This window comes from Chiloscyllium plagiosum, unplaced genomic scaffold (assembly GCF_037043375.1).
Source record: "Chiloscyllium plagiosum isolate Xiang-an unplaced genomic scaffold, Cpla_swu_hap1 HiC_scaffold_4, whole genome shotgun sequence".
Lineage (NCBI taxonomy): Eukaryota > Metazoa > Chordata > Chondrichthyes > Orectolobiformes > Hemiscylliidae > Chiloscyllium > Chiloscyllium plagiosum.
In genome coordinates this window covers 43,492,317-43,504,478 of record NW_028270142.1, presented here as the reverse complement: position 1 = coordinate 43,504,478, position 12,162 = coordinate 43,492,317, and the positions used below count along the sequence as shown (strand labels likewise).

The window sequence follows — 12,162 nt, the reverse complement described above, 5'->3', positions numbered from 1 at the left end:
CTGTGGGAGTCGGTGGGTTTGTAGAAAATGTCAGTGTCAAGTCGGTCGTCACTGATGGAGATGGAGAGGTCCAGGAAGGGGAGGGAGGTGTCAGAGATGGTCCAGGTAAATTTAAGGTCAGGGTGGTATGTGTTGGTGAAGTTGATGAATTGCTCAACCTCCTCGCGGGAGCACGAGGTGGCGCCAATGCAGTCATCAATGTAGCGGAGGAAGAGGTGGGGAGTAGTGCCGGTGTAATTACGGAAGATCAACTGCTCTACGTAGCCAACAAAGAGACAGGCATAGCTGGGGCCCATACGTGTGCCCATGGCTACCCCTTTGGTCTGGAAGAAGTGGGAGGATTCAAAGGAGAAATTGTTAAGGGTGAGGACCAGTTCGGCCAAACGAATGAGAGTGTCGGTGGAGGGGTACTGTTGGGAATGTCTGGAGAGGAAAAAACGGAGGGCTTGGAGGCCCTGGTCATGGCGGATGGAGGTGTAGAGGGATTGGATATCCATGGTGAAGATGAGGCGTTGGGGGCCGGGGAAACGGAAGTCTTGGAGGAGGTGGAGGGCGAGGGTAGTGTCTCGAACGTATGTGGGGAGTTCCTGGACTAGGGGGGATAGGACAGTGTCGAGGTAGGTAGAGATGAGTTCAGTGGGGCAGGAGCATGCTGAGACAATGGGTCGGCCAGGGTGGTCAGGCTTGTGGATCTTGGGAAGGAGGTAGAACCGGGCAGTGCGGGGTTCCCGGACTATGAGGTTGGAAGCTGTGGGTGGGAGATCTCCTGAGGTGATGGGGTTCTGTATGGTCTGGGAGATGATGGTTTGGTGATGGGGGGGTGGGGTCATGGTCAAGGGGGCGGTAGGAAGAGGTGTCCTCGAGTTGGCGTTTGGCTTCAGCGATGTAGAGGTCAGTGCGCCAGACTACCACTGCGCCCCCTTTGTCCGCTGGCTTGATGGTGAGGTCAGGATTGGAGCAGAGTGATTGGAGGGCTGCGCGTTGTGAGGGTGAGAGGTTGGAGTGGGGGAGGGGGGTCGACAGGTTATCTATTTACCCTATCCATGCCCCTCATGATTTTACAAACCTCCATAAGGTCACCACTTAACCTCCTACTCTCCAGGGAAAACAGCCCCAGCCTATTTAGCCTCTCCCTATAGTTCAAACCCTCCAACCCTAGCAACATGCTTGTAAATCTTTTCTGAACCCTTTCAAGTTTCACAACATCTTTCTGATAGGAAGTAGACCAGAACTGCACACGGTATTCAAAAAGTGGCCTAACCAATGTCCTGTACAGCCACAGCATGAACTCCCAACTCCTATAATCAATACTCTGACCAATAAAGGAAAGCATACCAAATGCCACCTTCACTATTCTATCTACCTGCGACTCTACTTTCAAGAAACAATGAACCTGCATTCCAAGGTCTTTGTTCAGCAACACTCCCCAGGACCTTACCACTAAGTGTATAAATCTTGTTCTGATTTGCTTTTCCAAAATCCAGCACCTCACATTTATCTAAACTAAATTCCATCTACCACCCCTCAGCCCATCTGATCAAGATCCCATCGTACTCCAAGGTAACTACATCTCCAATTTTAATGTCATCTGCAACTTACTAACTGTACTTCTTATGTTCACATCCAAATCATTTTTATAAATGACAAAAAATAGTGGACCCAGCACCAATCCTTGTGGCACATCACTGGTCACAGGCATCCGGTCTGAAAGGCAACCCTTCACCAACACCCTCTGTCTTCGATCTTCGAGGCAGTTCTGTATTCAAATGGCTACTTCTCCCTGTATTCCATGAGACCTAACCTTGCTAACCAGTCTCCCATGGTGAACCTTGTCGAATGCCTAATGACGTCCATACAGATCACATCCACTCATCAATCCTCTTTATTACTTCTTCAAAAAACTAAGTTCATGAAACATTATTTCCCACACACAAAGCCATGCTGACTATTCTAAAAGTCCTTACCATTCCAATTAAATGTAAATCCTGTCCCTCAAGATATCCTCCAACAACTCGGCCACTACCGATGTCAGGCTCACTGATCTAGAGTTCCCTGACTTGTCCTTACCACTCTTCTTAAATAGTGACACCATGTTATCCAACCTCAAGTCTTTTGGCACCTCACTTGTGACAATCGATGATATACATATTTCAGAAAGGGGCCCAATCACTTCCCTAGCTTCCCACAGAGTTAGGGCGTACACCTGATCAGGTTCTGGGGATTTATTGACTTTTGTGCGTTCCAAGACATCCAGCACCACCACCCACCCCACCTCCCTCAGTATTTATGGACATTTTTCAAGATGTCACTGTCTATTTCCCCACATTCTATATCTTCCGTGTCCTTCTCCACAGTAAACACTGATTATTTCCCCATCTCCTGCACCTCCACACATAGGCTGTCTTGTTGATTTTTGAGTGGCCTTATTCTCTACCTTGTTACCCATTTGTCCTTTAATCTATTTGTAAAACCCCCTTTGATTATCCTAACCCTAGCTACTAAAGCTATCTCATGTTCCCTTTTTGCCCTCCTAATTTCCTTCTTAAGTACACTTCTACTGCCTCTATACTCTAATAAAGATTCGCTTCATAACTGAACGATATAAACTGTTATTATCTATCTTCTCGAGTCCTCTGTCAAGTACTCCTGTAACACTGCCCTATCCCCTCTCCCTATCATTCTGGTTCGGAATCTGTTGTGCAATGCAGTGAAGTCAAAATTAACATTTCAGAGGATGCAACTGAACAACTTATGAATGCCACACTTACCAGAAAACTCTTCACCTTGACCTTGGTCACCTCTATAATTCCAAATCACTAACAACACATATCGGTCCATTGCAAGGTTTGATAAGAACAGATCACCGTACGAAGAACAGACGAGCTCATTAAAAGTCGGCTGGTGTGTGTTTTCTCATTTTGAGCTTCTCCAGGGCACTGCCTCTACAAATCGGCGGCCCCACAGACTTCCTGATGCCGGGTTAGGGGATGGGTGTGGGTTGGGGGATGGGTGTGGGTGAGGGTGTGGGTGAGGGTGAGGGGGTTGACTGACCGGTGCCCAGGGCTCCCTCCCTGTTGGTCTAACCGTCTCTCTCCATCCGCGCGTTCTCACCCTCCCTCTGTCTGTTTTCTCTTATTCTCCCCGTTTTCTGTATATTCCCTCACTCCCTCCGCCGTTATATTATATATATATATATATATATATATGTGTGTGTGTGTGTGTGTGTGTGTATTTATCTGAATTTTTTTTCCCTCCTCCGCAGACAAACTGCGCGCGCTCTCCCCGTTTCCAGGAAGTGCGTCACCCCATAAAGGGTCCGACTAGAAACGGGACCCACCGCAACTGTTTCCGGACACGCCATACATTTATTTTATTTTTTTTTAAACTTGGAGTTTTATAAAAAGCCGTTCCCTTGACATTCCTCTGGGTTTCACAACGCCAGTCTGGTCTGGGGATTCCGCTGCGCTGTGGAAGTCAAAGCCGTTGGGTTAAATATCAGGCGAAGGGGGTTCCTCACCGGAAGGGTTTGCGCGCCGTACCGACAAGATGTCGAGTTTCAGTAAAGCGGCTCAGGTGGGAAATGGAGACACTTTCCGGGCTCGGCAGCGGCGGGGAAAGAGGGGCCTCTGTCTGTCACTGATCGGAAACTCGGGAGGTCTGGCAAACAAAAAAAGTACTTGTTGAAGGGTATTCGCTGTTGAAACGTGGGAAAGCGCAGCCCTCAGTGTGAGCACGGCAAGATCCCACAAACAGCAGCGTGATTCCGAGAAAGTGGTCTGTTTCTGGGATCGTAGGATGTATGCAGCATCTGTGAAGAGATAAACAGTTCACTTTTGGAATCGGTTCCAGAAAGACCCAGCCAAAAATGAGGATTGCAGATGCTGGAAACCAGAGTTTAGATCAGAGTGGTGCTGGAAAAGCACAGCAGGTCAGGCAGCGTCCGAGCATAGACGTTTCTGGCAAAAGCCCTTCATCAGGAATAGAGACAGGAAGCCTCCAGGGTGGAGAGATAAATGGAGGGGTCGGGGCCGGGGCCTGGGAAGAAGGTAGCAAAGAGTAGCTTCAGGACAGAGGGGATGACCTGGGGTTGCAGTGAGAGAGAGACTAACTGAGATTCTTGCGAGAGAGGAGGAGATGCCTATCTTGAAGAAGTTCTCCTCACCTCCACCTGGAGGCTTCCTGCTTCTATTCGTGATGAACGGCTTTTGCCCAAAACGTCAATTTTTCTGCTCCTCGGATGCTGCCTGACCTGTGCTTTTCCAGCAATACTCCGATCTAAACTCTGCAAAGACCCAGTCTCCTGGGGAGGGGGAATATAGTTTTGGCACGAATTGCTCATACTGAGATATTTGTTATTACCAAGAGAACTGTGAACAGATGCAAAGATGAGAATTGCCAATTGCCCAATGACTGATACTTTGCCTTCAGTGATATTACTCATTATTCTTAAGTTGAAAGGAAAGCCTTTGATTTCAAGGTTACTAAGCCCAGTACTGCTGGAAATTAATCATCCATGCACTTCTAGCTTTCAGAGCTATGTTCATCATTACTTCTCCAAGTGGAATGCTTGCTCTCCCAAATCCTATTATGTGCCAAGTTAGACAATGAATCAATCTGTCATAGATAGCCAAGGGTTTGAATGTTCTGTCATCAAGGATATCATTCTCAAACAAATTCATTCACAAAATGCTCAATCTTCACTCTGTCCAACACCCCCTCCCTATCTCAAAACAAGCTAATACCACTGTTCCCATCTGAAAGGATGGTTATAAACAAGTGATGTGCTTGAGTTTGAATTACTGTTGATTCAACTTTAGACGCTGCTTTTTTTCTTCAGACAAATTGGATAGTGTCAAGTAAATGTTTTCTTAGTTGAAGAAAGGTATGGACAGCAAATGTATTTTTTTTAGATTAGATTACTTAGTGTGGAAACAGGCCCTTCGGCCCAACAAGTCCACACCGACCCTCAACCCACCCAGACCCATTCCCCTACATTTACCCCTGCCCCTAAGACTACGGACAATTTAGCATAGCCAATTCACTTAACCTGCACGTTTTTGGACTGTGGGAAGAAACCGGAGGAAACCCACGGACACTGGGAGAATGTGCAAACTCCACACAGTCCGTCGCCTGAGGTGGGAATTGAACCTGGGTCTCTGGCGCTGTGAAGCAGCAGTGCTAACCACCGTGCTGCCCAACGGCAAAGCGTAAAGGTATCTTTATATTAAAATGATGAGATGCACCAAAATGGGTGACATTGTTACAGCATCTCTGAAAGAGTTTCTTAGGGTAGATGTTTCGAACAATCTGCGTAGAGATATTATTGCACATGTCTAGAACAGGTAGAACGTGAACGCAGGCCTCCTGGCTCAGTGTAGAGACAGTCAACTGCACCAGAAGAGCCCTGAGTTCCTCAGGATAGTAGCCTGAGCCCAACCATTTTCAGCAGTTCATCAATAACCTTCCCACCATCATAAGGTCAGAAGTGGGGATTTGTGTTGATGATTGTATAATATTCAGACTTGGGGTGACGGGTAGCAAATAAAGTTTGTGCTATACAACTACCAGATAATGACCATCTCCAAAAAGAGAGAATCTAACATTGCCCCTTGACATCCATTGGTGTTAATATCACTGAATCCCCCACAATCACCATGCTGGGGGATGTCATTGACTAGAAACAGCTGGACTAGCCATGTAAATACGGTCACTACAAGAGCAAGTCAGAGGCTAGGAATACTGCAGTGAGTAACTCACCACCTGATTTCCCCCAAAACCTGTCCACCATCTACAAGCAGGAATGTGATGGAATACTCTACAGTTGACTGGATGACTGCAGCTCCAACAGTACTCCAGAGACTTGATATCATCTTGGACAAAGCAGCTCACATGATTGGCACTGTATTCCAAGCATCGATTCCCACCAGTAGTAGAAGTAGTAGTGTGTCTACAAGATGAACTGCAATAACTCACCCAGGCGCTTTAGACAGCACATTCCATAGCCAAGACCACTTCCATCTAGAAGGACAAGGGCAGTGATTATTGGGTGCTTCAGTGTTAACGGGTCAATATCCTGGAACATTTCTCTTTCCCCCCCAACCCTCAACATCACTGTTGGACTGCAGGAATTCAAGAAGGCAGCTCACTATCTCTTTGAAGGCAACTAGGGATAGGTAATACATTCACATCCCATGAATTAATTTTTTTTAAAAATCAATAATCAATTGATATAATAAATGAAACTTAATAGATCTGGCATTGGTATTTTCTCAACAGGAATGAAATACTAAAGAAATTACAATTTAATTTTTCGGGTATTTCATTCCTGTTAATATTGTATTTTCTCACAGTGATGGAATTCTGACATGAATCAGTCATATAAGAGTCTGAATCAGGCTGGAACTCCTCTTAGCAAAAAGAATAACAAGAGCTTTCATTTCTATGTGAGCTTCAGATAAAGTCTTCATCAAAAAGAGATGTTTTTAGCAGTGCTTTAAAGAAGGTGAGAGAAGTAGAGAGACTTGTGGAAAGAATTTCAGTGCTGGGAGGTTCTGCCTCAGCAGGTTCTTTCACGAGGGGTGGGTTCTGTTTCAGAATTTCAAACTTTACCATTCATTGTGTGATCCACCAAGGTAATGTTCTTACATTTTCAAATTAAAACAATGGCAACTTGCTGGAAAGAATAATGTAGAATAAATAAGGAGAAGGCTGATCGTGGAAGCACTGCAGAAATTTTGAAATCGGTAGGATTACTCCTACATAGCATTCAAATACATTTATCCTGTTTTTTAGAGCACTTTGGCAGGGAAAGAAATTATATACAGTCCTTTAACCAGAATTAGATGTAACTGGCTACTTGATCATGTTTGTTGTACAGCTATGAAGAATGTGAAGTTAACACTGATCTAGTATATTTATCTGCTTAGATAATTGGCCTGGTTGTCCAGTAATTTTTTTTTGCATTTGTTCGTATGATGCTGGCATCACTAACGAGGATGACATTGATTTCCCATCCCTTATTGCCCTGAAGGAGGTGATGGTGAGCTGCCTTCTTAAACTGTTGGCAGTGTTGGGTTTTGGGACACACACAATACGGTTAGGACAGGAATTCCAGGACTTTTCCTCATAGAAGGTGAAAGAACAAGGATATAGTTCCAAGTCTGGGTGGCTTGTGGCTTGGAAGGATAGGTAGTAGTTTTCCATGTATCGGCTGTCCTTGTCCTTCTTGGATGATCGAGGGCACAGACTTGAAAGATACTGTTGGAGGAGCTTTGGTGAGTTCCTACAGTGCACCTTATAGATGGTAAGCCCTGCAGCTACTGTGCATTGGTGGTGAAGCAAGTGAATCTTGAATATGGTGGATGAGGTTCCAGCTGGGTGACTACTTTGCCCTGGTCAGTGTCCTGCTTTTGAGTTTGGTTGGAACTGCACTCATCCAGGCAAGTAGAAAGTATTCCATTACACTCCCGACTTGTGCCTTGTAGATCGTGCGCAGGCATTGGGGAGATAGGTGAGTTAATCATCGCAGAATTTCTAGCCTCTGACTTGCTCTCGTTGTCACAGTATTTATGTGGCTACAAATTCTGGTAAATAGTAATCCTAAGATGTTGATAATGGTGGATTTAGGAATGGTGATTTTAGTACTGGCAGTGGTGATACAATCATTAATTTTTTTTATACAGAATTAGATACACTGATGCTTGAGTCATAGAGAAGTTGATACGTTAACTCTGTTTCTCTCTCCTCAGATGCTGCCAGATCTGTGGAGTTTTCAGTAGATTATTGCAGTCAAGAGAATCAATGCTTACTGGGTATAAATGGAAATGTGGAATTCGAAATCCAAAAACATCAACAGTGATCTTATTGAATGATTGGGTAGACCCAAGGGGTTAAATAGTCCATTCCTGCTCTTAGTTTGCATATTCATATGTTTGCAATCTGCTTGAATTTCAATAAGTGATGGTTAGATTCTCGTTGGAAGTGGTAATGATCTGGCCTTTTTATGGCATAATATTCCTTGCCAGTTATCAGCCAAAGCCTGAATTCTTGCTGCATTTGAGCATGGTCTGCTTCAGCATCTGAGGAGTGGTGAATGGTGCTGAACACTGTACGTTTATTAACAAACATCTGCACTCCTTACGCTATGATGGAGGGAAGGTCATTGATGAAGCACCTAAAGATGATTGGCCTAGGACAGTACGCTGAGGAACTCCTCCAGTGTTATCATGGACCTGATAGGTCAACAGCCATCTTCCCTTAAGCTATGTGTGACTCTAAGCAGCAGTCAGTGTTCTCTCTGATTCGCATTGACTCTGTTTTTGCTAGAACTCCTTAATACAATACTTAATCAAATGTGGCCTTGACATCACCTCCCACCTCTTCTCTGTAGCTCAGCTGTCTTGTCTATGTTTGGATCAAGGCTATAAATGCAGTCAGGAACTGAGTGGCCTGGGCAAATCCCAAACTGAGTGTCAGTGAGCTTTACCACTTGATCAGACTATCAGTGACACCTTCCACCACTTTACTGATGATCAAGAGTACAATGCCTAGGTTAGATTTGTCCAGCAAGTAATGCATAGGGCATACCTGAGCAATTTTCCATATTGTTGGGTCAATGTCAGTGTTGAGGTTTTTGGAAGAGCTTAATTTTGGGACTCCATTAGTTCAGGAGCACTTGCCTTCAATACTATTGCCAGACTGTTGTCAGGGCCCATAGCTTTTGCAGTATCTGATGCATCCAGCCATTTCTCAGTATTACATAGGATGAATCAAAATTTCAAATTGATTGAAAACTGGCATCCGTGATGTTGGTGACCCCAGGAGGAGGCCAAGGTGGATAATCCATTTGGCACTTCTGGCTGAAGATGAACACATACTACAGCCTTACCTTTGCACTCTGACACCAATGTGTGCTTGCTGAGCTGTGGTCCAGCACTTGTAAAACGTATGCACAGGCTTTCTGATGCACTTAGCCTCAAATGATTCAATCATTGATTCTGCCATGTAACTAGCTTCAAAACTTTGATGATCACCAATTTGCCATTCGAACAGGTTCAGATTGATTTGCACCAGAGAAATATATTTGATATGCTAAAACACTGCAAGGCAAGTTATGTTAAACTATAAAGCAAATAAATTATTAAAGCCCATAAAGATTTAATTAATGAATAACCTTGTCATTTGGTCTCAGTTTGGGTTAAAATTGTATCCTTTGTGACTTTTGATAGTTGTTCCAGTATGTTGTCGCAGTTATTTCTTTTATTTGTGCAAATTGTAGGTTTTATTTACTTTATGGCAATGGAGATATCTTTTTGTAGACCATTTGATGATGGCCACAACTGAATGTAGTCAGCTCTCAACAGGCAGCAGTACTTCTAGTTCACTGCAATACTGCTTGTCTCAGTTAGTACTTCACTCATAATTTGCACTAGAGATTGATGGCATTATTTAACTATGAAATGGTATAGGACAGAAGATGGCCAGTTAACCCATATTGCTGATCCTTAGAAAAAGCTATTCATTTAGTGCCATTCCCTGATCTTCCACCTAGCCCTGATTTTTATTTTCCTTTACATGTGTATATCTAATTCCTTTTGAAAGTTCCCACTGCATTTGATTCCATTATATACGTGAGAGTCGTGGCTCACTGTGTAAACTCTCGTCTCCGGGTCAGCAGAGTGTGCTCAAGTCTCTGGAGTGGACTCGAGTCAATACTCCAGCTTGATCCTCCAGTGTTGGATGTGCAGACTTCTGGATGAGATGGTAAACCCCAAAGCCCTGTTTGTCTGTGCAGGTGGATATAAAAGATACCACGGCCAAATCTTCCAAAGAAGACCAGGAGAGTTCTCCCCCAAGTCATAGGCAATATTTATATCCCAACCAACACAAAGCATACAGGTTATCTAGTCTTGATCATGCTGTGTGGAATCTTGCTATGTGCATAGTGATTCCTCAATTAAAAAAGTGATTAAATTTCAAGTATTAGCTGCAAAGATATATCCTGAGGTTGTGGTATGTAGTGTAGAAAAGCAAGCCTTTCTTTTAGGCAGCGTGTTCCAGAGCATAATGATTTTGTAGAAATTATTATTATTTTCCCTGTGGTTCTTTTGTCACTCACCTTAAATACCTGTATATTACTCACATCGCTGACATTGAACTGCATCTTCCTTATCTCTCCTATCAAAACTTTTGTATTGAATCCTCCAATCCCTGTAACCTTCGAGAAAGTCATAAAAACAGGCCATTTAACCCACCGTGTCTGTGCTGACCATCAAACACCAAATCTCACCAATCACATTTACCTGCACTTAGTCCACAACCTACTCTGCCTGCATTTTAAGTATTCATCCAGATGTTTCTTACATTTTGTGAGAGTATGGCATTTGCCATTGCTCTGCCTCATTTGGCAACTTATCAATATCAGACAGCAGCCTGAGCTCATTCTCCTAACCATCAATAACGCCACCAATTTTTGTAGCCTTCACCACTCTCGGATGAAAGCTAGCTACTTCAGTCTCTCAACTTAACTGAAGTTCCTCATCCCCAACAGCATTCTAGTAAATCTTCAAGGCCTTGATATCTTTCCTAAAGTTCCCAGAACTAGATACAACTTTCAGCTGAGACCTCATCAGGTTTAACATCTCATCCATTATTATGGTCAATAATTTTGTTATGATGTGAATTATATCTTACCTGCTTGAAACCTCCTCCTTTCTTTGTGTTCCAGCAATGGGCTTCCTTTTCAAAAATTTGGTATTTGATTGATGCCAAGATGCAGCCACCTGGAAAGATTGCGACAATGTGTTCAGTCAGGCTACAGGGGAAACATAAGCCTATCTACCATGCACTGAGTAAGTACACAAAATCTTTGCAGCCTTCCTGAATGGAATCTTACATTTAAGACCTGAGATTTGATTGACAGCGAGGGTAATTGGAATTCTGCACTGCCAATGATCCAGGTAGTGCTGATCCAGAGCAACAAAACCTGCTAATCTCTTTGGGTAACGCTCAGATTTGGAGAAATACTCTCCCTCAGTATATTGAGACCCTTTAATGGAGCTGGTCAACATTTCCAAATAAGGGCTGATATTTGGTTCATTGCTTCACTGAATGAGCCACAATGAAAGCATTTTGTCAATTTTCCCCACAAACCTGCTGTAAATTTATTAAATCTTTACACAAAAATGCAGCACTGCGATAATTCTTAAATAATCTGGGGGAAAATCTAGTGCAGCTGATTTAGTAATTACCCCTGCTCCATGAAATGTGATATGAGGTTAAATTCAAACCTGGGATTAATTTCCAAAAACTCTCTTCAGTTGAGATAAAGTTGATAAAGAGCTATGCTTTAGAAATAAGTTTATTTGTTTTGTAAGCTGTGATCACTCCAGGCCTGCAGTAAATGAAATCATGTGGAAAAACTAAGTGTAATATTTAACTGTTGCCACTAGATGGTAGCATGATTCCACTTGGAAGTTTGCTGCAATAAAAATACCTTATACCCTTATCACATGAGTTTTAAACTTCCTTCTGGGTCTTGTTCTCCCAAACTTTGTAACTTCCTCCAACCTGTAAATGTCTAAAAATCCCAAATTCCTCTAATTCTGATCTCTTAGGCACTCCCTATTTTAAATAGTGACCATTGGTAGCCATGTCTTTCGTTGCTAATTTCTGGAGTTCTTTCCCTAAAGCCTCTTTTTCTCTTTGATAGTTTGGAGTCTGGCATTCTTTTGTTGGTGCTGGTGAATGCAAAATGAAAAACTCCGTCAGCTCATTCTTCTTTTCAGTCTCTATTACTAGACAACAACTGTTGTTATACTTCCAGTCCCCTATGAAAATCCCTCATGCTGCACACCCTTGGCCAATAAACAGCACGCTAACATAGTTGTACATGACAGCATTGCATGGTGATACATTTCATTGCATTAGAGTAGAGGCCAAAATGACAACTAGAAATGGGTGCTTTTGGAGATTTGTGAGGTTTTTCCAGCAAATTATTGTTGTTGGACAAGCCACATGATAAGTAAACATATCGACAGGCATCTTTAACATTTCAGCTCGCTTCATGAACATAATACCCCATCCTGTTATTTTCCACAGTTGGGAATTTTTATTCGGAACTCCCCATCTCCGCTATTACTAACACCCAATTTTAAACAAAAC

The 12,162-nt window shown here is 43.3% G+C and overlaps 2 protein-coding genes across 5 annotated transcripts in view; one reads left to right on the top strand and one right to left on the bottom strand.

Annotated features, from left to right (window-relative positions):
* mtbp (MDM2 binding protein) overlaps window positions 1–3,146 on the bottom strand; it is a 77,937-nt gene extending 74,791 nt beyond the window's left edge. For 2 of the 3 annotated variants that reach the window (XM_043688680.2, XM_043688681.2), the window contains exon 1: window positions 2,769–3,143. In XM_043688680.2, coding sequence (XP_043544615.2) covers window positions 2,769–2,838 — 70 coding nt within the window. In that variant the 5' untranslated portion in view covers window positions 2,839–3,143. Of the gene's footprint in view, window positions 1–2,768 lie in introns of all 3 variants that reach the window. The other variant, XM_087986199.1, reaches the window with a different exon arrangement.
* Window positions 3,147–3,438: 292 nt separating this feature from the next.
* The window catches only part of mrpl13 (mitochondrial ribosomal protein L13), a 94,502-nt gene continuing 85,778 nt past the window's right edge, over window positions 3,439–12,162 (top strand). Inside the window, exons 1-2 of one of the 2 annotated variants that reach the window (XM_087986197.1) lie at window positions 3,439–3,573; window positions 10,727–10,850. In XM_087986197.1, the coding sequence (XP_087842323.1) occupies window positions 3,547–3,573; window positions 10,727–10,850 (151 nt within the window). In that variant the 5' untranslated portion in view covers window positions 3,439–3,546. Of the gene's footprint in view, window positions 3,574–3,638; window positions 3,674–10,726; window positions 10,851–12,162 lie in introns of those variants that run through there. The other variant, XM_087986198.1, reaches the window with a different exon arrangement.